This window comes from Procambarus clarkii, chromosome 29 (assembly GCF_040958095.1).
Source record: "Procambarus clarkii isolate CNS0578487 chromosome 29, FALCON_Pclarkii_2.0, whole genome shotgun sequence".
Taxonomy (NCBI): Eukaryota; Metazoa; Arthropoda; class Malacostraca; order Decapoda; family Cambaridae; genus Procambarus; species Procambarus clarkii.
In genome coordinates, this window is record NC_091178.1 from 23960567 (window position 1) to 23985921 (window position 25355).

Genomic DNA, 25355 nt, shown 5'->3' on the forward strand with positions numbered 1-25355 from the left:
CGTCAGGATTAAGCAGCGTCAGCATCACGCAGCGTCAGCGTTAAACAGCGTCAGCGTTAAACAGCGTCAGCATCAAGCAGCGTCAGCATCACGCAGCGTCAGCGTTAACCAGCGTCAGCGTTAAACAGCGTCAGCATCAAGCAGCGTCAGCATCAAGGAGTGTCAGCATCAAGCAGCGTCAGAGTCAAGCAGCGTCAGCATCTGTCAGCGTGAGCGTCAAGCAGCGTCAGCATCAAGCAGCGTCAGCGTTAAACAGCGTCAGCATCAAGCAGCGTCAACATAAAGCATCGTCAGCATCAAGCAGAATCAATATCAAGCAGAGTCAACATCAATCAACATCAAAATCAAAAAGCGTCAGCATCAAGCAGCCTCAGCATAAAGCAGCGTCAGCGTTAAGCAGCGTCAGCATCAGGCAGGGTCAGCATCAAGCAGCGTCAACATCAAAACAGCGTCAGCATCAAGTAGCGTGAGTGTCAAGCAGAGTCAGAATCAAGCAGCGTCAACATATAGCAGCGTCAGCATCAAGCAGAATCAATATCAAGCAGAGTCAACATCAATCAACGTCAAAATCAAAAAGCGTCAGCATCAAGCAGCGTCAGTATCAAGCAGCATCAGCATCAAGCAGGGTCAACATAAAGCAGCCTCAGCGTCAGCATCAAGCTGCGTCAGCATCAAAGAGCATCAGCATCAAGCAGCGTCAGCATCAAGCAGCGTCAGCATCAAAGAGCATCAGCATCAAGCAGCGTCAGCATCAAGCAGCATCAGCATGAAGCAGCGTCAAAATAAAGCAGCCTCAGCGCCAGCATGAAGCAGCATCTGCATGAAGCAGCGTCAGCATCAAGCTGCGTCAGTGTCAAGCAGTGTCAGCATCAAGTAGCGTCGGTGTCAAACAGTGTCAGCATCAAGCAGCGTCAGCGTTAAGCAGCATCAGCGTCAAGCAGCGTCAGTATCAAGCAGCGTCAGCATCAAGCAGCGTCAGCATCAAGCAGCATCAAGCAGCGTCAGCATCAAGCAGCATCAAGCAGCGTCAGCATCAAGTAGCATCAAGCAGCGTCAGCATCAAGCAGCGTCAGTGTCAAGCAGCGTCATCATCAAGCAGCGTCAGCATCAAGCAGCTTCAGCGTTAAGCAGCATCAGTGTCAAGGCACGTCAGCATCAGCAGCGTCAGCATCAAAAAGCATCAGCATCAAGCAGCGTCAGCATCAAGCAGCATCAGCATCAAGCAGCGTCAATATGAAGCAGCGTCAGCATCAAGCAGCGTCAAAATAGAGCAGCCTCAGCGCCAGCATGAAGCAGCGTCAGCATGAAGCAGCGTCAGCATGAAGCAACGTCAGCATGAAGCAGCGTCAGCATCAAGCTGCGTCAGCATCAATTAGCGTCAGTGTCAAACAGCGTCAACATGAAGCAGCCTCAGCGTCAGCATGAAGCAGCGTCAGCGTTAAGCAGCATCAGCGTCAAGAAGCATCAGCATCAAGCAGCGTCAGCATCAAGCAGCGTCAGCATCAAGCAGCGTCAGCGTTAAGCAGCGTCAGCATCAAGCGGCGTCAGCATCAAGCAGCGTGAGTGTCAAGCAGCGTCAGCATCAAGCAGCATCAGCATCAAGCAGCGTCAACATCAAGTAGCATCTGCATGAAGCAGAATCAGCATCAAGCAGCGTCAGCATCAAGCAGCGTCAGCATCAAGCAGCGTCAGTGTGAAGCAGCATCATCATCAAGCAGCGTCAGCATCAAGCAGCATCAGCATCAAGCAGCGTCAATATCAAGCAGCGTCAGCATCAAGCAGCGTGAGTGTCAAGCAGCCTCAGCATCAAGCAGCCTCAACATAAAGCAGCGTCAACATCAAGCAGCGTCAGCATCAAGCAGCATCAGCATCAAGCAGCCTCAACATAAAGCAGCGTCAGCATCAAGCAGCGTCAGCATCAAGCAGCATCAGCATCAAGCAGCGTCAACATCAAGCAGGGTAAGTGTCAAGCAGCGTCAACATCAAGCAGGGTAAGTGTCAAGCAGCGTCAACATCAAGCAGGGTAAGTGTCAAGCAGCGTCAACAGGAAGCAGCCTCAGCGTCAGCGTAAAGCTGCGTTAGCATGAAGCTGCGTCAGCATGAAGCAGCGTCAGCATCAAACAGCGTCAGTGTCAAGCAGCGTCAGCATCAAGCAGCGTCAGCGTTAAGCAGCATCAGCGTCAAGCAGCATCAGCATCAAGCAACGTCAGCATCAAGCAGCGTCAGAATCAAGCAGCGTCAGCATCAAGCAGCGTCAGCATCAAGAAGCGTCAGCATCAAGCAGCGTGAGTGTCAAGCAGCGCCAGCATCAAACAGCATCAGCATCAAGCAGCGTCAACATCAAGCAGCATCTGCATGAAGCAGCATAATCATCAAGCAGCGTCAGCATCAAACAGTATCAGCATCATACCAGCGTCAGTGTCAAGAAGCGTCAGCATCAGGCAGCGTCAGCATCAAGCAGCGTCACCGTTAAGCAGCATCAGCGTGAAGCAGCGTTAGCATCAACAGCGTCAGTATCAAGCAGCATCAGCATCAAAGAGCATCAGCATCAAGCAGCGTGAGTGTCAAGCAGCGTGAGTGTCAAGCTGCGTCAGCATCAAGCAGCGTGAATGTCAGGCAGCGTCAGCTTCAAGCAGCGTCAGCATCAAGCAACGTCAACATCAAGCAGCGTCAGCATCAAACAGCCTCATCATCAACACAGCGTCAGCATCAAGAAGCGTGAATGTCAAGCAGCGTCAACATCAAGCAGCGTCAGCATCAAGCAGCATAAACATCAAGCAGTTTCAGCATCAATAAGCGTCCGCATTAAGCAGCTTCAGCATCAAGCAGCTTCAGCATTAAGCAGCGTCAGCATCAAGCAGCGTCAGCATCAAGCAGCGTCAACATAAAGCAGCGTCAGCATCAAGCAGCGTCAGCATCAAGCAGCGTCAACATAAAGCAGCGTCAGCATAAAGCAGCATCAGCGTCTAGTAGCGTCAGCATCAAGCAGCGTGAGTGTCAAGCAGCCTCAGCATCAAGCAGCGTCAGCATAAAGCAGCCTCAGCGTCAGCATCATCATCAAGAAGCGTCAGTATCAAGCTGCGTCAGCATCAAGCAAAGTCAACATCAAACAGCGTCAGCATTAAGTAGCGTCAGCATTAAGTAGCGTCAGCATTAAGTAGCGTCAGCAACAAGCAGCGTCAGCATCAAGCAGCGTCAGCATCAAGTAGCGTCAACATGACGCAGCCTCAGCGTCACCATGAAGCAGCCTAAGCATCAAGCAGCATCAGCATCAGTGTCAAGCAGCGTCAGCATCAAGCAGAGTCAGCATCAAGCAGCATCAGCTTCCAGCAGCGTCAGCATCAAGTAGCGTCAGCATCAAGCAGCGTGAGTGTCAAGCAGCCTCAGCATCAAGCAGCGTCAGTGTTAAGCAGCGTCTGCTTCAAGCAGCGTCAGCATCAAGTAGCGTCAGCATCAGACAGCGTGAGCGTCATGGAGCGTCAACATCAAGTAGCGTCAGTGTCAAGCAGCGTCAGCATCAAGCAGCGTCAGTGTCAAGTAGCGTCAGCATCAAGCAGCGTCAGCATCAAGCAACGTCAGCATCAAGCAGAGTCAGCATCAAGCAGCGTCAGCATCAAGCAGCGTCAACATAAAGCAGCGTCAGCATCAAGCAGCATTAGCATCAAGCAGCGTCAGCATCAAGTAGCGTCAACATGACGCAGCCTCAGCGTCAGCATGAAGCAGCCTAAGCATCAAGCAGCGTCACCATCAAGCAGCATCAGTGTCAAGCAGAGTCAGCATCAAGCAGCGTCAGCTTCAAGCACAGTCAGCATCAATCAGCGTCAGCATCAAGCAGCGTCAGCATCAAGTAGCGTCAGCATTTGACAGCGTCAGTATTGACGCTTCGTCAGCATCAATCAGCGTCAGCGTCATGCAGCGTCAGCATCAAGCAGCGTCAGCATCAAGCAGCGTCAACATAAAGCAGCATCAGCATTAAGCAGCGTCAGCATTAATCAGCGTCAGCGTCATGCAGCGTCAGCATCAAGCAGCGTCAGCATCAAGCAGCGTCAGCATTAAGCCGAGACAGCATCAAACAGCCTCAGCTTCAAGTAGTCTTAGCATCAAGCAGCCTCAGCATTAAGTAGCGTCAGCAACAAGCAGCGTCAGCTTCAAGCAGCGTCAGCATCAAGCAGCGTCAGCATCCAGCAGCGTCAGCGTTAAGTAGCATCAGCGTCAATCAGGGTCAGCATCACGCAGCGTCAGCATCAGCATCAAGCAGCGTCAGCATCAAGCAGCGTTAGTATCAAGCAACGTCAGAATCAATTAGCATCAGCATCAAGCTGTGTTAACATCAAGCAGCGTCAGCATCAAGCATGGAGAGTGTCAAACAGCGTCAGCATCAAACAGCGAAAGTGTCAAGCAGCGTCAGCATCAAGCAGCGTCAGCATCAAGCAGCGTCAGCATCAAGCAGCGTCAGCATCAAGCAGCGTCAGCATCAAGCAGCGACAGCATCAAGCAGCGTCAGCGTTAAGCAGCATTAGCGTCAAGCAGGGTCAGCATCACGCAGCGTCAGCATCAAGCAGCATCAGCATCAAGCATCGTCAGCATCAAGCAGCCTCAGCATCAAGCAACGTCAGATTCAATTAGCATCAGCATGTCAAGCAGCGTCAGCATCAAGCAGCGTCAGCATCAAGCAGCGTCAGCATCAAGCACTATCAGCATCAAGCAACGTCAACATCAGGCCGCGTGTATGTCAAGCAGCGTCAGCATCACGCAGCATCAGCATCAAGCAGCGTGAATGTCAAGCAGCGTCAGCATCAATCAACGTAAACATTAAGCAGCGTCAGCATCAAGCAGCATCAGCATCAAGCAGGGTCAGCATCAAGTAGCATGAATGTCAAGCAGCGTCAACATCTAGCAGCGTCAGCATCAAGCAGCATCAGCATCAAGCAGCGTCAGCATCATGCAGCGTCAGCATCAAGCAGCGCCAGCATCAAGCACCGTCAGCGTTAAGCAGCATCAGCGCCAAGCAGCATCAAGCACCGTCAGCGTTAAGCAGCATCAGCGCCAAGCAGCATCAGCATCAAGCAGCGTAAGCATGAAGCAGCGTCAGCATGAAGCAGCGACAGTATCAAGCAGCGTCAGCATCAAGCAGCGCCAGCATCAAGCAGCGTGAGTAACAAGCAGCGTCAGCATCAAGCAGCATCAGCATCAAGCAGCATCAACATCAAGCAGCATCTGCATGAAGCAGCATAATCATCAAGCAGCGTCAGCATCAAACAGCGTCAGCATCATACCAGCGTCAGAGTCAAGCAGCGTCAGCATCAGGCAGCGTCAGCATCAAGCAACGTCAGAGTCAAGCAGCGTCAGCATCAGGCAGCGTCTGCATCAGGCAGCGTCAGGATCAAGCAACGTCAGCATCAAAGAGCATCAGCATCAAGCAGCGTCAGCATCAAGCAGCATCAGCATGAAGCAGCGTCAAAATAAAGCAGCCTCAGCGCCAGCATGAAGCAGCATCTGCATGAAGCAGCGTCAGCATCAAGCTGCGTCAGCATCAAGTAGCGTCAGTGTCAAGCAGTGTCAGCATCAAGTAGCGTCGGTGTCAAACAGTGTCAGCATCAAGCAGCGTCAGTGTTAAGCAGCGTCTGCTTCAAGCAGCGTCAGCATCAAGCAGCGTCAGCATCAAGCAGCGTCAGTGTCAAGTAGCGTCAGCATCAAGCAGCGTTAGCATCAAGCAACGTCAGCATCAAGCAGAGTCAGCATCAAGCAGCGTCAGCATCAAGCAGCGTCAACATAAAGCAGCGTCAGCATCAAGCAGCATTAGCATCAAGCAGCGTCAGCATCAAGTAGCGTCAACATGACGCAGCCTCAGCGTCAGCATGAAGCAGCCTAAGCATCAAGCAGCGTCACCATCAAGCAGCATCAGTGTCAAGCAGAGTCAGCATCAAGCAGCGTCAGCTTCAAGCACAGTCAGCATCATTCAGCGTCAGCATCAAGCAGCGTCAGCATCAAGTAGCGTCAGCATTTGATAGCGTCAGTATCAAGCAGCGTCAGCATCAATCAGCGTCAGCGTCATGCAGCGTCAGCATCAAGCAGCGTCAGCATCAAGCAGCGTCAACATAAAGCAGCATCAGCATCAAGCAGCGTCAGCATTAATCAGCGTCAGCGTCATGCAGCGTCAGCATCAAGCAGCGTCAGCATCAAGCAGCGTCAGCGTTAAGCCGAGTCAGCATCAAACAGCCTCAGCTTCAAGTAGTCTTAGCATCAAGCAGCCTCAGCATTAAGTAGCGTCAGCAACAAGCAGCGTCAGCTTCAAGCAGCGTCAGCATCAAGCAGCGTCAGCATCCAGCAGCGTCAGCGTTAAGTAGCATCAGCGTCAATCAGGGTCAGCATCACGCAGCGTCAGCATCAGCATCAAGCAGCGTCAGCATCAAGCAGCGTGAGTGTCAAGCAACGTCAGAATCAATTAGCATCAGCATCAATCTGTGTTAACATCAAGCAGCGTCAGCATCAAGCAGCGAGAGTGTCAAACAGCGTCAGCATCAAACAGCGAAAGTGTCAAGCAGCGTCAGCATCAAGCAGCGTCAGCATCAAGCAGCCTCAGCATCAAGCAACGTCAGATTCAATTAGCATCAGCATGTCAAGCAGCGTCAGCATCAAGCAGCGTCAGCATCAAGCAGCGTCAGCATCAAGCACTATCAGCATCAAGCAACGTCAACATCAGGCCGCGTGTATGTCAAGCAGCGTCAGCATCACGCAGCATCAGCATCAAGCAGCGTGAATGTCAAGCAGCGTCAGCATCAATCAACGTAAACATTAAGCAGCGTCAGCATCAAGCAGCATCAGCATCAAGCAGGGTCAGCATCAAGTAGCATGAATGTCAAGCAGCGTCAACATCTAGCAGCGTCAGCATCAAGCAGCATCAGCATCAAGCAGCGTCAGCATCATGCAGCGTCAGTTTCAAGCAGCGCCAGCATCAAGCACCGTCAGCGTTAAGCAGCATCAGCGCCAAGCAGCATCAGCATCAAGCAGCGTAAGCATGAAGCAGCGTCAGCATGAAGCAGCGTCAGTATCAAGCAGCGTCAGCATCAAGCAGCGCCAGCATCAAGCAGCGTGAGTAACAAGAAGCGTCAGCATCAAGCAGCATCAGCATCAAGCAGCATCAACATCAAGCAGCATCTGCATGAAGCAGCATAATCATCAAGCAGCGTCAGCATCAAACAGCGTCAGCATCATACCAGCGTCAGTGTCAAGCAGCGTCAGCATCAAGCAGCGTCACCGTTAAGCAGCATCAGCGTGAAGCAGCGTCAGCATCAACAGCATCAATATCAAGCAGCATCAGCATCAAAGAGCGTCAGCATCAAGCAGCGTGAGTGTCAAGCAGCGTCAGCATCAAGCAGCGTGAATGTCAAGCAGCGTCAACATCAAGCAGCGTCAGCATCAAGCAACATAAACATCAAGCAGTTTCAGCATCAATAAGCGTCCGCATTAAGCAGCTTCAGCATCAAGCAGCTTCAGCATTAAGCAGCGTTAGCATCGAGCAGCGTCAGCATAAAGCAGCGTCAACATAAAGCAGCGTCAGCATCAAGCAGCGTCAGCATCAAGCAGCGTCAGCATCAAGCATCGTCAACATAAAGCAGCGTCAGCATCAAGCAGCATCAGCGTCAAGTAGCATCAGCATCAAGCAGCGTGAATGTCAAGCAGCCTCAGCATCAAGCAGCGTCAACATAAAGCAGCATCAGCATCAAGCAGCGTCAGCATCAAGCAGCGTCAGCATCAAGCAGAGTGAGTGTCAAGCAGCGTCAGCATCAATTGGCCTCAGCGTCAACATCAGCATCAAGCAGCGTCAGTATCAAGCAGCGTCAGCATAAAGCAACGCCATCATCAAACAGCGTCAGCATTAAGTAGCGTCAGCATCAAGCAGCGTCAGCATCAAGTAGAGTCAGCATCAAGCAGAGTGAGTGTCAATCAGAGTCAGCATCAAGCAGCCTCAGCGTTAGCATCATCATCAAGCAGCGTCAGTATCAAGCAGCATCAGAAACAACGTCAAAATCAAGCAGCGTCAGCATCAAGTAGCGTCAGCATCAAGCAGCGTCAGCATCAAGAAGCATCAGCATCAAGCAGCGTAAGTGTCAAGCAGCCTCAGCATCAAGCAGCCTCAGCATCAAGCAGCGTCAACATAAAGCAGCGTCAGCATCAAGCAGCGTCAGCATCAAGCCGCGTCAGAACCAAGCAGTGTCAGCATCAAGCAGCGTCAGCGTTAAGCAGCATCAGCGTCAAGCAGGGTCAGTATCACGCAGCGTCAGCATCAAGCAGCATCAGCATCAAGCAGCGTCAGCATCAAGCAACGTCAGAAACAATTAGCATCAGCATCAAGCTGTGTTAACATCAAGCAGCGTCAGCATCAAGCAGCGAAAGTGTCAAGCAGCGTCAGCATCAAGCAGCGAGAGAGTCAAGCAGCATCAGCATCAAGCAGCTTCAGCATCAAGCGGCGTCAGCATCAAGCAGCGTCAGCGTTAAGCAGCATCAGCGTAACGCAGGGTCAGCATCACGCAGCGTCAGCATCAAGCAGCATCAGCATCAAGCATCGTCAGCATCAAGCAGCCTCAGCATCAAGCAACGTCAGAATCAATTATCATCAGCATCAAGCTATGTTAACATCAAGCAGCGTCAGCATCAAGCAGCGTGAGTGTCAAGCAACGTCAGAATCAATTAGCATCAGCATCAAGCTGTGTTAACATCAAGCAGCGTCAGCATCAAGCAGCGAGAGTGTCAAACAGCGTCAGCATCAAACAGCGAAAGTGTCAAGCAGCGTCAGCATCAAGCAGCGTCAGCATCAAGCAGCCTCAGCATCAAGCAACGTCAGATTCAATTAGCATCAGCATGTCAAGCAGCGTCAGCATCAAGCAGCGTCAGCATCAAGCAGCGTCAGCATCAAGCACTATCAGCATCAAGCAACGTCAACATCAGGCCGCGTGTATGTCAAGCAGCGTCAGCATCACGCAGCATCAGCATCAAGCAGCGTGAATGTCAAGCAGCGTCAGCATCAATCAACGTAAACATTAAGCAGCGTCAGCATCAAGCAGCATCAGCATCAAGCAGGGTCAGCATCAAGTAGCATGAATGTCAAGCAGCGTCAACATCTAGCAGCGTCAGCATCAAGCAGCATCAGCATCAAGCAGCGTCAGCATCATGCAGCGTCAGTTTCAAGCAGCGCCAGCATCAAGCACCGTCAGCGTTAAGCAGCATCAGCGCCAAGCAGCATCAGCATCAAGCAGCGTAAGCATGAAGCAGCGTCAGCATGAAGCAGCGTCAGTATCAAGCAGCGTCAGCATCAAGCAGCGCCAGCATCAAGCAGCGTGAGTAACAAGAAGCGTCAGCATCAAGCAGCATCAGCATCAAGCAGCATCAACATCAAGCAGCATCTGCATGAAGCAGCATAATCATCAAGCAGCGTCAGCATCAAACAGCGTCAGCATCATACCAGCGTCAGTGTCAAGCAGCGTCAGCATCAAGCAGCGTCACCGTTAAGCAGCATCAGCGTGAAGCAGCGTCAGCATCAACAGCATCAATATCAAGCAGCATCAGCATCAAAGAGCGTCAGCATCAAGCAGCGTGAGTGTCAAGCAGCGTCAGCATCAAGCAGCGTGAATGTCAAGCAGCGTCAACATCAAGCAGCGTCAGCATCAAGCAACATAAACATCAAGCAGTTTCAGCATCAATAAGCGTCCGCATTAAGCAGCTTCAGCATCAAGCAGCTTCAGCATTAAGCAGCGTTAGCATCGAGCAGCGTCAGCATAAAGCAGCGTCAACATAAAGCAGCGTCAGCATCAAGCAGCGTCAGCATCAAGCAGCGTCAGCATCAAGCATCGTCAACATAAAGCAGCGTCAGCATCAAGCAGCATCAGCGTCAAGTAGCATCAGCATCAAGCAGCGTGAATGTCAAGCAGCCTCAGCATCAAGCAGCGTCAACATAAAGCAGCATCAGCATCAAGCAGCGTCAGCATCAAGCAGCGTCAGCATCAAGCAGAGTGAGTGTCAAGCAGCGTCAGCATCAATTGGCCTCAGCGTCAACATCAGCATCAAGCAGCGTCAGTATCAAGCAGCGTCAGCATAAAGCAACGCCATCATCAAACAGCGTCAGCATTAAGTAGCGTCAGCATCAAGCAGCGTCAGCATCAAGTAGAGTCAGCATCAAGCAGAGTGAGTGTCAATCAGAGTCAGCATCAAGCAGCCTCAGCGTTAGCATCATCATCAAGCAGCGTCAGTATCAAGCAGCATCAGAAACAACGTCAAAATCAAGCAGCGTCAGCATCAAGTAGCGTCAGCATCAAGCAGCGTCAGCATCAAGAAGCATCAGCATCAAGCAGCGTAAGTGTCAAGCAGCCTCAGCATCAAGCAGCCTCAGCATCAAGCAGCGTCAACATAAAGCAGCGTCAGCATCAAGCAGCGTCAGCATCAAGCCGCGTCAGAACCAAGCAGTGTCAGCATCAAGCAGCGTCAGCGTTAAGCAGCATCAGCGTCAAGCAGGGTCAGTATCACGCAGCGTCAGCATCAAGCAGCATCAGCATCAAGCAGCGTCAGCATCAAGCAACGTCAGAAACAATTAGCATCAGCATCAAGCTGTGTTAACATCAAGCAGCGTCAGCATCAAGCAGCGAAAGTGTCAAGCAGCGTCAGCATCAAGCAGCGAGAGAGTCAAGCAGCATCAGCATCAAGCAGCTTCAGCATCAAGCGGCGTCAGCATCAAGCAGCGTCAGCGTTAAGCAGCATCAGCGTAACGCAGGGTCAGCATCACGCAGCGTCAGCATCAAGCAGCATCAGCATCAAGCATCGTCAGCATCAAGCAGCCTCAGCATCAAGCAACGTCAGAATCAATTATCATCAGCATCAAGCTATGTTAACATCAAGCAGCGTCAGCATCAATCAGCGTCAGCGTCATGCAGCGTCAGCATCATGCAGAGTCAGCATCAAAGAGCCTCTGCTTCAAGCAGTCTTAGCATCAAGCAGTCTCAGCATCAAGCAGCGTCAGCATCAAGTAGCGTCAGCATCAAGCAGCGTCAGCATCAAGAAGCGTCAGCATCAAGCAGCGTAAGTGTCAAGCAGCCTCAGCATCAAGCAGCCTCAGCATCAAGCAGCGTCAACATAAAGCAGCGTCAGCATCAAGCAGCGTCAGCATCAAGCCGCGTCAGAACCAAGCAGTGTCAGCATCAAGCAGCGTCAGCGTTAAGTAGCATCAGCGTCAAGCAGGGTCAGCATCACGCAGCGTCAGCATCAAGCAGCATCAACATCAAGCAGCGTCAGCATCAAGCAACGTCAGAAAAAATTAGCATCAGCATCAAGCAGCGAAAGTGTCAAGCAGCGTCAGCATCAAGCAGCGAAAGTGTCAAGCAGCGTCAGCATCAAGCAGCGAGAGTGTCAAGCAGCGTCAGCATCAAGCACCTTCAGCATCAAGCAGCGTCAGCGTTGAGCAGCATCAGCGTAAAGCAGGGTCAGCATCACGCAGCGTCAGCATCAAGCAGCATCAGCATCAAGCATCGTCAGCATCAAGCAGCCTCAGCATCAAGCAACGTCAGAATCAATTAGCATCAGCATCAAGCTATGTTAACATCAAGCAGCGTCAGCATCAATCAGCGTCAGCGTCATGCAGCGTCAGCATCAAGCAGCGTCAGCGTTAAGCAGAGTCAGCATCAAACAGCCTCAGCTTCAAGCAGTCTTAGCATCAAGCAGCCTCAGCATCAAGCAGAGTCAGCATCAATTAGAGTCAGCATCAAGCAGAGTAAGTGTCAAGCAGCGTCAGCATCAAGTGGCCTCAGCGTCAACATCAGCATCTAGCAGCGTCAGTATCATGCAGCGTCAGCATAAAGCAGCGTCAGCATCAAGCAGAGTCAGCATCAATCAGCGTCAGCATCAAGCAGCGTCAGCATCAAGCAGCGTGAATGTCAAGCAGCGTCAGCATCAAGCAGCGTGAATGTCAAGCAGCGTCAGCATCAAGCAGCGTCAGCATCAAGCAGCGTCAGCATCAAGCAACGTCAACATCAAGCAGCGTCAGCATCAAACAGCATCATCATCAACACAGCGTCAGCATCAAGAAGCGTGAATGTCAAGCAGCGTCAACATCAAGCAGCGTCAGCATCAAGCAGCATAAACATCAAGAAGTTTCAGCATCAATAAGCGTCCGCATTAAGCAGCTTCAGCATCAAGCAGCTTCAGCTTTAAGCAGCGTCAGCATCAAGCAGCGTCAACATAAAGCAGCGTCAGCATCAAGCAGCGTCAGCAACAAGCAGCGTCAGCATCAAGCAGTGTCAACATAAAGCAGCGTCAGCATCAAGCAGCATAAGCGTCAAGTAGCGTCAGCATGAAGCAGCGTGAGTGTCAAGCAGCCTCAGCATCAAGCAGCGTCAACATAAAGCAGCGTCAAAATCAAGCAGCGTTAGCATCAAGCAGCGTCAACATCAAGCATGGTAAGAGTCAAGCAGAGTCAACAGGAAGCAGCCTCAGCGTCAGCATGAAGCTGCGTTAGCATGAAGCTGCGTTAGCATGAAGCAGCGTCAGTGTCAAGCAGCGTCCGCATCAAGCAGCATCAGCATCAAGCAGCGTCAGCATCAAGCAGCGTCTGTATCAAGCAGCGTCTTCATCATTCCAGCGTCAGTGTCAAGCAGTGTCAGCATCAAGCAGCGTCAGCATCAAGTAGCGTCAGCATAAAGCAGCCTCAGCGTCAGCATCATCATCAAGAAACGTCAGTATCAAGCTGCGTCACCATCAAGCAAAGTCCACATCAAACAGCGTCAGTATTAAGTAGCGTCAGCATTAAGTAGCGTCAGCAACAAGCAGCGTCAGCATCAAGCAGCGTCAGCATCAAATAGCGGCAACATCAAACTGAGTGAGTGTCAAGCAGCATCAGCATCAAGCAGCGTCAGCATCGGGCAGCGTCAGTATCAAGCAGCGTTAACATGACGCAGCCTCAGCGTCAGCATGAAGCAGCCTAAGCATCAAGCAGCGTCAGCATCAAGCAGCGTCAGCATCATGCAGCGTCAGCAACAAGCAGCGTCACCATCAAGGTGCGTCAGCATCAAGAATCTTCAGCATCAAGCAGCTTCAGCATTTGGCAATGTCAGCATCAAGCAGCGTCAGTATCAAGCAGCATCAGCATCAAGCAGCGTCAGCATCAAGCAGCTTCAGAATTAAGCAGCTTCAGCATCAAGCAGCGTCAATATCAATCAGCGTCAGCATCAAGCAGCGTCAACATCAAGCAGCGTCAGCATTAAGTAGCGTCAGCATGAAGCAGAGTGAGTGTCAAGTAACGTCAGCATAAAGCAGCCTCAGCGTTAGCATCATCATCATCAAACAGCGTCAGCATCAATTAGCGTCAGCAACAAGCAGCGTCAGCAGCATGCAGCGTCAGCATCAAGTAGAGTCAGCATCAAGCAGAGTGAGTGTCAAGCAGCGTCAGCATCAAGCAGCGTCAGCATCAAGTTGAGTAGCATCAGCAGAGAGAGTGTCAAATAGCGTCAGCATCATGCAGCCTCAGCGTCAGCATCATCATCAAGCAGCGTCAGTTTCAAGCAGCGTCAGCATCAAACAAAGTGAACATCAAGCAGCGTCAGCATTAAGTAGCGTCAGCATCAAGCGCGGTCAGCATCAAGTAGCCTTAGCATCAAGCAGCGTGAGTGTCTAGCAGCCTCAGCATCAAGCAGCGTCAATATAAAGCAGCGTCAGCATCAAGCAGAATTAGCATCAAACAGCGTCAACATCAAGCTGCGTAAGAGTCAAGCAGCATCAGCATCAAGCAGCTTCAGCATCAAGCAGCGTTAACATGACGCAGCCTAAGTGTCAGCATGAAGCAGCCTAAGCATCAACCAGCGTCAGCATCAAGCAGTATCAGTGTCAAGCAGCGTCAGCATCAAGCAGCGTGATAATCAAGCAGCCTCAGCATCAAGCAGCATCAACATCCAGCAGCCTCAGAGTCAGCATGAAGCTGCGTCAGCATGAAGCAGCGTCAGCATCAAGCAGCGTCAGCATCAAGCAGCGTCAGTGTCGAGCAGCGTCAGCTTTAACAATCATCAGCGTCAAGCAGCGTCAGCATCAATCAGCGTCAATATAAAGCAGCGTCAGCGTAAAGCAGCATCAGTATCAAGCAGCGTCTGCATGAAGCACCGTCAGCATCAAGCAGCGTCAGCATCTAGCAGCATCAGCATCAATCAGCGTCAGCTTCAAGCAGCATGAGTGTCAAGCAGCGTCAGCATCAAGCTGCGTCAGCATCAAGCAGCGTGAATGTCAAGCAGCGTCAGCATCATTCAACGTAAACATCAAGCAGCGTCAGCATCAGGCAGCATCAGCATTAAGCAGGGTCAGCATCAAGCAGCGTGAATGTCAAGCAGCGTCAGCATCATTCAAAGTAAACATCAAGCAGCGTCAGCATCAAGCAGCATTAGCATCAAGCAGCGTCAGCATCATGCAGCGTCAGCATCAAGCAGCATCAGCATCAAGCAGCGTCAGCGTCAAGATCTTCAGCATCAAGCAGCTTCAGCATTATGCAACGTCAGCATCAAGCAGCGTCAGCATCAAGAAGCCTCATCGCCTGCATCAAGCAGCGTCAGCATCAAGCAACATCAGCATCATGCAGCGTCAGCATCAAGCAGCGTCAGCATCAAGCAGCGTCAGCATCACGCAGCTGCAGCATCAAGCAGCGTCAGCATCAAGATCTTCAGCATCAAGCAGCGTCAGCATCAAGCAGCGTCAGCATCAAGCAGCGTCAGCATCACGCAGCTGCAGCATCAAGCAGCGTCAGCATCAAGATCTTCAGCATCAAGCAGCGTCAGCATCAAGCAGCGTCAGCATCAAGCAGCGTCAGCATCAAGCAGCGTCAGCATCAAGCAGCATCAGAATCAAGCAGCGTCAGCATCAAGCAGCTTCAGCATTAAGCAGCTTCAGCATCAAGAAGCGTCAACATCAAGCATCGTCAGCATGAAGGAACGTCGGCATCACGCAGCGTCAGCATCAAGCAGCGTCAACATCAAGCAGCGTCATCATCAAGCAGCGTCAGCATGAAGAAGCCTCAGCGTCCAGCAGCGTCTGCAATAAGCTGCGTCAGCATCAAGCACCATCAATCAGCGTCAGCATCAAGCACCATCAAGCAGCGTGAGCATCGAGCAGCATCAGCATCAAGCAACTTCAGCATGAAACAGCGTCAACATCAAGCAGCGTCACCATCAAACAGCCTTAACATCAAACAGCCTCAGCATCAAGCAGCGTCAGTGTTAAGCAGAGTCAGCATCAAACAGAATTAGCATCAAGAAGCGTGAGTGTCAAGCAGCCTCAGCATTAAGCAGCGTCAACATAAAGCAGCGTCAGCATCAAGCAGCATTAGCATCAAGCAGCGTCAACATCATGCAGCGTCAGCATCAAGCAGCGTCAGCATCAAGCAGAGTCAATATCAAACAGCGTCAGCGTGAAGCAGCGTCAACATGAAGCAGCGTCAGCATGAAGCAGCGTCAGCATAAAGCAGAGTCAGCATCAAACAGCGTCAGCATGAAGCAGCGTCAGCATGAAGCAGCGTCAGCATCAAGTAGCGTCAGCATCAGACAGCGTCAGTATCAAGCAGCGTCAGCATCAATCAGCGTCAGCATCAAGCAGCGTCACCGTTAAGCAGAGTCAGCATCAAACAGCGTCAGCTTCAAGCAGTCTTAGCATCAAGCAGCCTTAGCATCAAGCAGCGTCAGCATCAAGTAGAGTCAGCATCAAGCAGAGTGAATGTCAAGCAGCGTCAGCATCAAGTAGCCTCAGCGTCAACATCAGCATCAAGCAGCGTCAGTATCAAGCAGCGTCAGCATCAAGCAACGCCATCATGAAACAGCGTCATCATTAATTAGCGTCAGCATCAAGCAGCGTCAGCATCACGCAGCGTCATCATCAAGTAGAGTCAGCATCAAGCAGAGTGAGTGTCAATCAGAGTCAGCATCAAGCAGCCTCAGCGTCAGCATCATCATCAAGCAGCGTCAGGATCAATCAGTATCAGCATCAAACAACGTCAACATAAAGCAGCGTCAGCATCAAGTAGCGTCAGCATCAAGCAGCGTCAGCATCAAGTAGCGTCAGCATCAAGCAGCGTCAGCATCAAGTAGCGTCAGCATCAAGCAACGTGAGTGTCAAGCAGCCTCAGCATCAAGCAGCGTCAACATAAAGCAGCGTCAGCATCAAGCAGCGTCAGCATCAAGCATAGTCTGCATCAAGCAGCGTCAGCATCAAACAGCGTCAGCATCAAGCAGCGTCAGCATCAAGCAGCGTCAGCTTTAACAGAATCAGTGTCAAGCAGGGTCAGCATCACGCAGCTTCAGCATCAAGCAGCATCAGCATCAAGCAGCGTCAGCATCAAGCAGCGTCAGCATCAAGCAGCCTCAGCATCAAGAAACATCAGAATCAATTAGCATCAGCATCAAGCTGTGTTAACGTCAAGCAGCGTCAGCATCAAGCAGCGAGAGTGTCAAGCAGCGTCAACATCAAGCAGCCTCAGCGTTAAGCAGCTTCAGCATCAAGCAGCGTCAATATCAATCAGCGTCGGCATCAAGCAGAGTCAACATCAAGCAGACTCAGCATCGTCTAACATCAGGATCATCTAACATCAGCATCATCTAACATCAGCATCATCTAACATCAGCATCATCTAACGTCAGTATCAAGCAGCGTGAGTGACAAGCAGCGTCAGCATCAGGTAGCGTCAGCATCAAGCAGCGTCAACATCAAGCAGCATCAGCATCAAGCAGCGTCAGCATCAAGCAGCGTCAGCATCAAGCAACGTCAACATCAAGCAGCATCAGCATCAAGCAGCGTGAGTGTCAAGCAGCCTCAGCGTTAAGCAGCTTCAGCATCAAGTAGCGTCAGCATCAAGCAGCGTCAACATCAAGCAGCATCAACATCAAGCAGCATCAGCATCAAGTAGCGTCAGCGTCAAGCAGCGTCAACATCAAGCAGCATTAGCATCAAGCAGCATCAGCATCAAGCAGCGTCAGCATCAAGCAACGTCATTATCAATCAGCGTCAGCATCAAGCAGCGTGAGTGTCAAGCAGCCTCAGTATTAAGCAGCGTCAACATCAAGCAGCATCAGCATCAAGCAGCATCAGCATCAAGCAGCGTCAGCATCAAGCAACGTCAACATCAAGCAGCGTCAGCATCAAGCAGCATCAGTGTCAAGCAGCGTCAGCATCAAGCAGCATCAGCATCAAGCAGCGTCAGCATCAAGTAGCGTCAGCATCAAGCAGCTTGAGTGTCAAGCAGCCTCAGCATCAAGCAGCGTCAACATAAAGCAGCGTCAGCATCAAGCAGCGTCAGCATCAAGCAGCGTCAGCATCAAGCAGAGTCAGCATCAAGCAGCGTCAGCATCAAGCAGCCTCAGCGTTAAGCAGCTTCAGCATCAAGCACTATCAACATCAAGGAACGTCAGCATTAAGCCGCGTGTATGTCAAGCAACTACAGCATCAAGCAGCGTCAGCATCATGCAGCATCAGCATCAAGTAGCGTGAGTGTCAAGCAGCGTCAGCATCAAGCAGCGTCAGCATCAAGCAGCCTCAGCGTTAAGCAGCTTTAGCATCAAGCAGCGGCAATATCAATCAGCGTCAGCATCAAACAGCGGCAGTATCAAGCAGCGTCAGCATCAAGCAGCGTCAGCGTCAAGCAGCGTCAGCGTCAAGCAGCGTCAGCGTCAAGCAGCGTCAGCATCCTGCAGCATCAAGCAGCATCAGCATCTAGCAGCCTCAGCATCAAGTAGCTTCAGCATCAAGCAGCGTCAACATCAAGCAGAGTCAGCATCAACATCAAGCAGTGTCAGCATCAAGCAGCCTCAGCATCAAGCAGCCTCAGCGTCAAGCAGCGTCAACATCCAGCAGCGTCAGCATCAAGCAGCGCTTAGATCGAGCAGCGTCAGCATCAAGCAGCATCAGCATCAAGCAGCGTTAGCATCAAGCAGCCTCAGCATCCAGCAGCGTCAACATCAAGCAGTGTCAGCATCAAGGAGCGTCAGCATCATGCAGCGTCAGTATCAAGGAGCGTCAGCATCAAATAGCTTCAGTAAAAAGTAGCGTCAGCATCAAGCAGCGTCAGCATTAAGCAGCCTCAGCATCAAGAAGCCTCAGCATCAAGCAGCTTGAGCATCAAGCAGTTTCAGCATCAAGCAGAGTAAGCATCAAGCAGCGTCATCATCAAGCAGCGTCAATATCAAGCAGCCTCAGTGTCAAGCAGCGTCAGCAACAAGCTGCATCAGCATCAAGCACCATCAAACAGCGTCAGCATCAAGCACATCAAGCAGCGTCAGCATCGAGCAGCCTCAGCATCAAGCAGCTTCAGCATCAAACAGCGTCAACATCAAGCAGCGTCAGAATCAAGCAGCCTCAGCATCAATCAGCCTCAGCGTCAAGCAACGTCAACATCCAGCAGTGTCAGCATCAAGCAGCGTCTGCATCAAGTTGCATCAACATCAAGCAGCCTCAGCGTCAAACAGCCTCAGCGTCAAGCATCATCAGCATCAAGCAGCGTCAGCATCAAGCAGCGTCAGCATTAAGCACCGTCAGCATAAAGCAGCATCAGCATCAAGCAGCATCAACATCAAGCAGCCTCAGCATCAAGCAGCCTCAGCGTCAAGCAGCATCAGCATCAAGCAGCATCAGCATCAAGCAGCCTCAGCATCAAGCAACAACTGACATCACACAAAGTCCATCCTCCACCGCATCTGCTTCCAAACCCCCTGGAACCTACTCCACAAGAGGACAAACCTACATTAGCGAGGAGTGTATATGTTAACGGACATAGAAAAGTGAGCTTTAAGGAAACGTACTCAGACATTGACTGGATTATAAATAAAGCAAGTGAACTTGATGATGGGGCACAAGCAGTAAACATAGATGTAATAACACTCACAGATGCGAGGTGGGGTCAGGGCGAGGAGGGGGACACTAAGAGGTGGGGGACAGGGCGAAGTGGGGGACAGGGTGAGGTGGAGGACAGGGCGAGGGGGGAACACGGGGAGGTGGGGGAAAGAGCGAGTGGGGGAGGACTAGGCGAGGTGGGTGAATGGGCGTGGGAAGGACAAGCCGATGGGGTGACAGGGCGAGGTGGGGACAGCACGAAGGAGGCATAGCGCAGGGGGGCGACGTTATGGGAACAAAGTGAGGGGATTGGCGAGGGGGAGACCAGGGTTAGGTGCTGGGGCCGTTGGGGGGGGGGGCACAAGAGAGAGCGAGAGACCAAGTGTGGGAGGAGAGTGTCAGGGGTCTGCAGCATGCCTCTATCAAAGTGAGGGGGGGGGGACAGAATGAAGGGGGGAATAGAAGAAGGGGGACAGTGAGGGGATGGAATTAGTGGTGGGGGAATGGAGGCGGCAGAGTGAGACGAGACAACGTATGGATGCTGCAGTGTGTGTATTTACTATTTGTGTCTGCAGAATCAAGCTATTGGCTCTTGGAGGCCGCCTTTCTACCCAATCTATTTTTCCTCTATTATATCTATAACATATATTTTATCTAACACACACACACAAACACATCCCCAGGAAGCAGCTGTCTAACTCCCAGGTTATTATTTACTGCTAATTTAACAGGGCATCAGGGTGAAAGTAACTCTGTCCATTTGTTTCCGCCTAGGCCAGAAATCGAATCTGGGCCCTTAGGACGTCTAAGGGCTGTCTACTCAGCCTAGAGGCCCCTTGACAGGGTGTGTACTCACCTAGTTTTGCTTGCGGGGGTTGAGCTTTGGCTCTTTGGTCCTGCCTCTCAAGTGTCAATCAACTTTTTATTTTTTTTTATTTTTACATGCAAAGCATGCAAGTTAAATACAATAAATGCAATACAGAATACATAACAGAACAAAATAAAACAATAGACCACCGGCCAGAAGGGCCGACAGCATAGCACAACAAAACACAAACACGATAAATGCAAAGAAAAATACAGCATTCATCAAGGCACAAAACATAACATAATGGCAAACTAGCAATCACAGTAACATCACAAAACATAAAACAAAACATACATCAAGAGGCATAACAGGAAACATAACAGGACAAACAATACATTCCAAACAAAACATAAAGAACAAACACGTACAACAGGTAAAGCAATATGATAACACCAGGTCAAACGTACAGCACAGAAACAATACAGCAATAAAATCACACACACCAAGCCATCCGTCCCGTAACAAACAAAGGGCGAGGCCAAAATAAACAACAAAAATAAACAAGCAAAACACGCACACCTGAGAACAAAACAGGTACAAACACAACAACATACAAGCACTGGCCTGAAGGACCGAGAATAAAACACAACAGAAAGTACATCAAGAAATATAAGACATTTCAGCACAAAACAAATCAATACAAATTTATACAAAGACACTAAATATCGGCCAGAAGGGCCGACAACAAAAACACAACAATGAACAGAAACAAAATGAAACACAGGAAAAAAAAATACTAAGACAATTCGTACAGCACTCAACAAGCCATGAATAACAACAAAAACAACAACTACGGTAAGTGTACACAGTTGCCCATGAACCTGTCCTGCGGGAATGGCACATTGAACGCCTCCCAAAGCAGCCACGTCTTCCAGGAGGCTCGACCCAACACCGGGGGGCGCCGTGCGAACCGGAACCCCGGCAACAAACACCCTCAGACATAGGAACCCACACAGTGTCCCTTTCGGACGCGAGTAACCCACCCTATCCCATACACTCGGAACCCGTCCATCAGAAAAATCCTCCGGCCGTCCAAGCAGCAGGAACTCGGCAACCCGGGCCTCCAGGTCCTCAAAGCACAACACCACAGGAGGGGGCTCGACAGAGGGCATCACCACAGGGGCATCAGCGGCCACGGGCAAGCCACCAGACGACTGCAGCGAATCATGGCAGCGCGGATCCTTACATAAAGTCACCACCAGGCTACGCCAACACCAGCATCCTCACCATCCCTGGCAGCAGAAGCCACAACACCCCACAGCAAAGAGCCCCCGGGCAGGGAAGAAACAGGACCCGAGACACGGGCATCAGCACCAGCAGGCACATAAACCTCCGCCACCACCACCCGTGGAGACAACGACTCAGCCGAATCCACGCCATCAACACTAGAAGACCCACAGTCACTGAAGTCCCCAACATCAGCCCAGGCCGTAGAAGAACGCCTGGAACGTTTGGGCTCCAGCCGGATATCGTCAGAGCCGGAAGCGGACCCAGAAACACGGGCACCACCAGCCGGACGAACCGACGCCCGATGCTTAACGGCAGCAGCCTCTACCACAGGGGGAACCGGACCACACACAGCAGGAGGCTCCGCAGCCACCCCATCCCCCAGCACAGACGGCGAGGGTGCAGGGACCAGGACAGATGCAGCAGAGGAAGAACCGGAAGACGAGGGGCCCGAGCAGACAGCAGACGGAAGAGGCTCAGGGACACCAGTCGGAACAGGCTGAGCACTAGGTGAGGACACAACCACCGGAGGAGAGACGACAACAACAGGGGGCGCAACAGGCGGAGCAACAGCTGAAACAGAGGGCACCTCCTCAGCCAAAGAGACGTCCACATCCACCGAATCATCCCCCACAGGAAGTGGCGGAAAATCCTCTTCACTGAAGAGATTCACTGGTGCAACGGCAGGCGCTGAACAGGCAGCAGCCTGATGGCCCAAAAGACCACAACGATAACACGTTCACGGCTGGCGGGCATAAAACACCCGAACGTTGTACCCTATAAGGCGCACAGAGGACGGAATATCCGCCTGGAGTCTCATGCCCAGGATGCGAATGTTAGTCCTCACGCCCTTAAGAGGACTAGAAGACACCACGTTCGCCCTCACACTAACTACTGCGCCAAATCGGCCGAAATACCGCAGTAGCTGACCCTCTGGAAACTCCAAGGGAGCCCCATGCACACTGACGTAAGTAAGTGCACCACTTCTATCAGAGAGCGTTACAGTGCCCGCACCATCCGGCAGGGGTAATGTCCGCCCCTCGTATCGCCGGAGAAAATCACGATACGCCACCTCCTCTGTGAACTTCACAATTGCCCTATGGGCCGTTACCAACTCGACCCCATAAATCTCAAACACAGGGACAGAGCAGAGAGCATATCACAAGCCAGGGCAATCTCCGGGTAACCAGCCTGCACAAAGAACTCTAGTCCCACAGACTGAGCCCAGACGACAGGGATGAGAGGGACCCCCATCGTAACGCCACATCAGAACAGGCGGGCAGAGACACACCTGCCCCCAACCGGCCGAACTGGCAAACAACACCAACTGCTGGAGCGCCGATGCAACACGTCTGTTCCCTACCGAAGCTAGGGCCAGACTCACCTCAGCATCAAGCAACAACTGACATCACACAAAGTCCATCTTCCACCGCATCTGCTTCCAAACCCTCTGGAACCGACTCCACAAGAGGACAAACCTACATTAGCGAGGAGTGTATATGTTAACGGACATAGAAAAGTGAGCTTTAAGGTAACGTACTCACACATTGATTGGATTACAAATAAAGCAAGTGATCTTGATGATGGGCACAAGCAGTAAACCCAGATGTAATAGCACTCACAGATACGAGGTGCGGTCAGGGCGAGGAGGGGGAAACGACGAGGTGGGGGACAGGGTGAAGTGGGGGACAGGGTGAGGTGGAGGACAGGGCGAGGGGGGGAACACAGGGAAGGTGAGGGGAAGAGCGAGTGGGGGAGGACAAGGCGAGGTGGGTGAATGGGCGTGGGAAGGACAAGCCGATGGGGTGACAAGGCGAGGTGAGGACAGCACAAAGGAGGCATAGCGAAGGGGGGGGACGTCATGGGAACACAGTGAGGGGATTGGTGAGGGGGAGACCAGGGTTAGGTGCTGGGTCCGTTGGGGGGGGGGGGCACAAGAGAGAGCGAGAGACCAAGTGTGGGAAGAGAGTGTCAGGGGTCTGCAGCATGACTGGATCAAAGTGAGGGGGGACAGAATGAAGGGGGGAATAGAAGAAGGGGGACAGTGAGGGGATAGAATTAGTGGTGGGGGAATGGAGGCGGCAGAGTGAGACGAGACAACGTATGGATGCTGCAGTGTGTGTGTATTTACTATTTGTGTCTGCAGAATCGAGCTATTAGCTCTTGGATGCCGCCTTTCTACCCAATCTATTTTTCCTCTATTATATCTATAACATATATTTTCTCTAACACACGCACACAAACACAGCCCCAGGAAGCAGCTGTCTAACTCCCAGGTTATTATTTACTGCTAATTTAACAGGGCATCAGGGTGAAAGTAACTCCGTCCATTTGTGTCCTCCTCAGCTGGAAATCAAACCTGGGCCCTTAGGACGTCTGAAGGCTGTCTACTCAGTCGAGAGGCCCCTTGACAGGGTGTGTACTCACCTAGTTTTGCTTGCTTTGTCTCTCTGGTCCCGCCTCTCAATTGTCAATCAACTGGTGTACAGAATAAGGAGATCTTATTCTGTACACCACACCAGTAGACCTGAACCTACTGGGCTCTATCATACCTACATTTGAAACTGTGTATGGAGCCCGCCTCCACCACATCACTTCCTGTGTATGTATGTGCGTGCGTGTTTGTACACTCACCTATTTGTACTCACCTACTTGTACTCACCTATTTATGTCTGCAGGCTCGAGCATTGAATCTTTGATCCCGCCTTTTGAGCCATCAGTTGTTTACAGCAATGATGCTGGTCCTATTTGCCTATCATACATAGCTTTAAAATTATGAATAGAATTTGCTTCCACAACCTGCTCCTTAAGCGCATTCCATTTTTCCACTACTCTCACGCTAAAAGAAAACTTCCTAACATTACTGTGACTCATCTGAGTTTCCAGCTTCCACATACGCCCCCTCGTTCTGTTACTATTCCGCGTGAACATTTCGTCTATGTCCACTCTGTCAATTCCCCTGAGTATTTTATGCATTCCTATCATATCCCCCCCCCTCTCCATTCTCTTTTCTAGTGTCGTAAGGCTCACTTCTTTCAGGCGCTCTTCATACCCCATCCCTCGTAACGCTGGGACGAGTCTCGTTGCAAACTTCTGAACCTTTACCGGTTTCCTTTTGTTCTTCTTCAGATGGGGACTCCATGATGAGGCGGCATACTCTAAGACTGGCCTCAGGTAGGCAATGTAAAGCGCCCTAAATGCCTCCTTACTTAGGTTTCTGAATGATGCTTTAACTTTTGCCAGTGTAGAGTTCACTGCTGTTGTTATGCTATTTATATGTGTCCTCGGGAGGATAGATTAGGTGTTACGTCCACGCCCAGGTCTCTTTCTCGCGTCGTCACAGGTAGGCAGTTCCCCTTCATTGTGTACTGTCCCTATGGTTTCTTATCACCCAGTCCCTTTTCCATAACTTTACATTTGCTCGTGTTGAACTCCAGTAGCAATTTCTCTGACCATCTCTGCAACCTGTTCAAGTCCTCTTGGAGGATCCTACAATCCTCATCTGTCACAACTCTTTAACCCTTACACTGCTCAGGGGTCATATGGACATTTACACCCCTGTGCGCAAGAAAAAAAAAAATTCAAAAATTTTTTTTCGTCTTCTAAACATGTTAATTTGAGTGTCCTGAGCACGGGAAAAATAATAAAAAAATTCTATTATACATACCAATGACACAAGTGAGCCGAGAAGTTGGCCGATGACGTCACAGAATGTGAGCGCTCAAGGCTGCTGCGTCAGCCAGCTGTCACTCACGGCCGCTCGCGCGGCCCGAGTTGCCGCGAATTATTTTCGCGGAATTATTTACAGTATTCTTGGGTCATTTTACTCCAATTTTTTTCGCTAGTATTGTTCCAATTATTAGCAATAGACGTTGTATTATAATAAAAATGGTGTAAACTCACTAAGCGCTCACATATTAGTGTCACAAGTATGCCCACCAAAATGGTATAATTTACAGGAAATATTCAATGTATTTGGTTTTTTTTCAATATAAACACAAAAATAAACTTGATATGTACATTTATTTACCAAAGAATTACACATTTAGTACTCCAGGAGACTGTGATACTGTGCGAAACAGTCGATATGGCACAGATGGACGGCACACGCTTCGTACCATGTCAACACCAATTTACGTTTCTGTGGCCTCAATTTGGCACTGGAACACACAACACACCGACGCTGGCCTGCTGCACGAGCTCCAGTAGGTGGTAATTTCTTGATTTGATGTATCAGAAAGGCCTCCCTGTAAGCGAGCCTGGGTGCAGGAGCATGGTTCAGTATTGGGTCTCGAATGGGTCTTTGTATACCAGGTGTGTCCTTGCCAAATTTACCTAGCAACTGTTTCACAACTTGGAAACTGAACGAACGGAAATATGGTTTTCTACCTGTCTTCACAAGAAACATATTGTAACTGTTCAG

At 50.8% G+C, this 25355-nt stretch overlaps 7 protein-coding genes across 7 annotated transcripts; all 7 read left to right on the forward strand.

The window, feature by feature from the left end:
• Window positions 1–3714: 3714 nt before the first annotated feature.
• LOC138369664 (uncharacterized) lies at window positions 3715–4626 on the forward strand. The gene is made up of 2 exons (XM_069333093.1): window positions 3715–3852; window positions 4339–4626. Exons 1-2 carry the CDS (start codon window positions 3715–3717, stop codon window positions 4624–4626), a joined length of 426 nt encoding a protein of 141 aa, XP_069189194.1.
• A 1232-nt stretch (window positions 4627–5858) lies between these two features.
• On the forward strand, window positions 5859–6851 carry LOC138369665 (streptococcal hemagglutinin-like). Its single transcript, XM_069333094.1, has 2 exons — window positions 5859–5980; window positions 6482–6851. The coding sequence occupies exons 1-2, from the start codon at window positions 5859–5861 to the stop codon at window positions 6849–6851; spliced, it is 492 nt and encodes a 163-aa protein (XP_069189195.1).
• Window positions 6852–6925: 74 nt separating this feature from the next.
• On the forward strand, window positions 6926–9097 carry LOC138369666 (streptococcal hemagglutinin-like). The gene is made up of 4 exons (XM_069333095.1): window positions 6926–7092; window positions 7188–7348; window positions 8376–8664; window positions 8728–9097. Exons 1-4 carry the CDS (start codon window positions 6926–6928, stop codon window positions 9095–9097), a joined length of 987 nt encoding a protein of 328 aa, XP_069189196.1.
• A 74-nt stretch (window positions 9098–9171) lies between these two features.
• Window positions 9172–11565, forward strand: LOC138369667 (streptococcal hemagglutinin-like). The gene is made up of 3 exons (XM_069333096.1): window positions 9172–9338; window positions 10510–11054; window positions 11102–11565. Exons 1-3 carry the CDS (start codon window positions 9172–9174, stop codon window positions 11563–11565), a joined length of 1176 nt encoding a protein of 391 aa, XP_069189197.1.
• A 1389-nt stretch (window positions 11566–12954) lies between these two features.
• Window positions 12955–13794, forward strand: LOC138369668 (platelet binding protein GspB-like). The gene is made up of 2 exons (XM_069333097.1): window positions 12955–13140; window positions 13597–13794. Exons 1-2 carry the CDS (start codon window positions 12955–12957, stop codon window positions 13792–13794), a joined length of 384 nt encoding a protein of 127 aa, XP_069189198.1.
• Window positions 13795–13951: 157 nt separating this feature from the next.
• LOC138369669 (streptococcal hemagglutinin-like) lies at window positions 13952–15269 on the forward strand. The gene is made up of 3 exons (XM_069333098.1): window positions 13952–14025; window positions 14134–14670; window positions 14924–15269. The coding sequence occupies exons 1-3, from the start codon at window positions 13952–13954 to the stop codon at window positions 15267–15269; spliced, it is 957 nt and encodes a 318-aa protein (XP_069189199.1).
• Window positions 15270–15462: 193 nt separating this feature from the next.
• Window positions 15463–18772, forward strand: LOC138369670 (sericin-2-like). Its single transcript, XM_069333099.1, has 2 exons — window positions 15463–15568; window positions 18087–18772. Exons 1-2 carry the CDS (start codon window positions 15463–15465, stop codon window positions 18770–18772), a joined length of 792 nt encoding a protein of 263 aa, XP_069189200.1.
• The last annotated feature ends 6583 nt before the right edge of the window (window positions 18773–25355 follow it).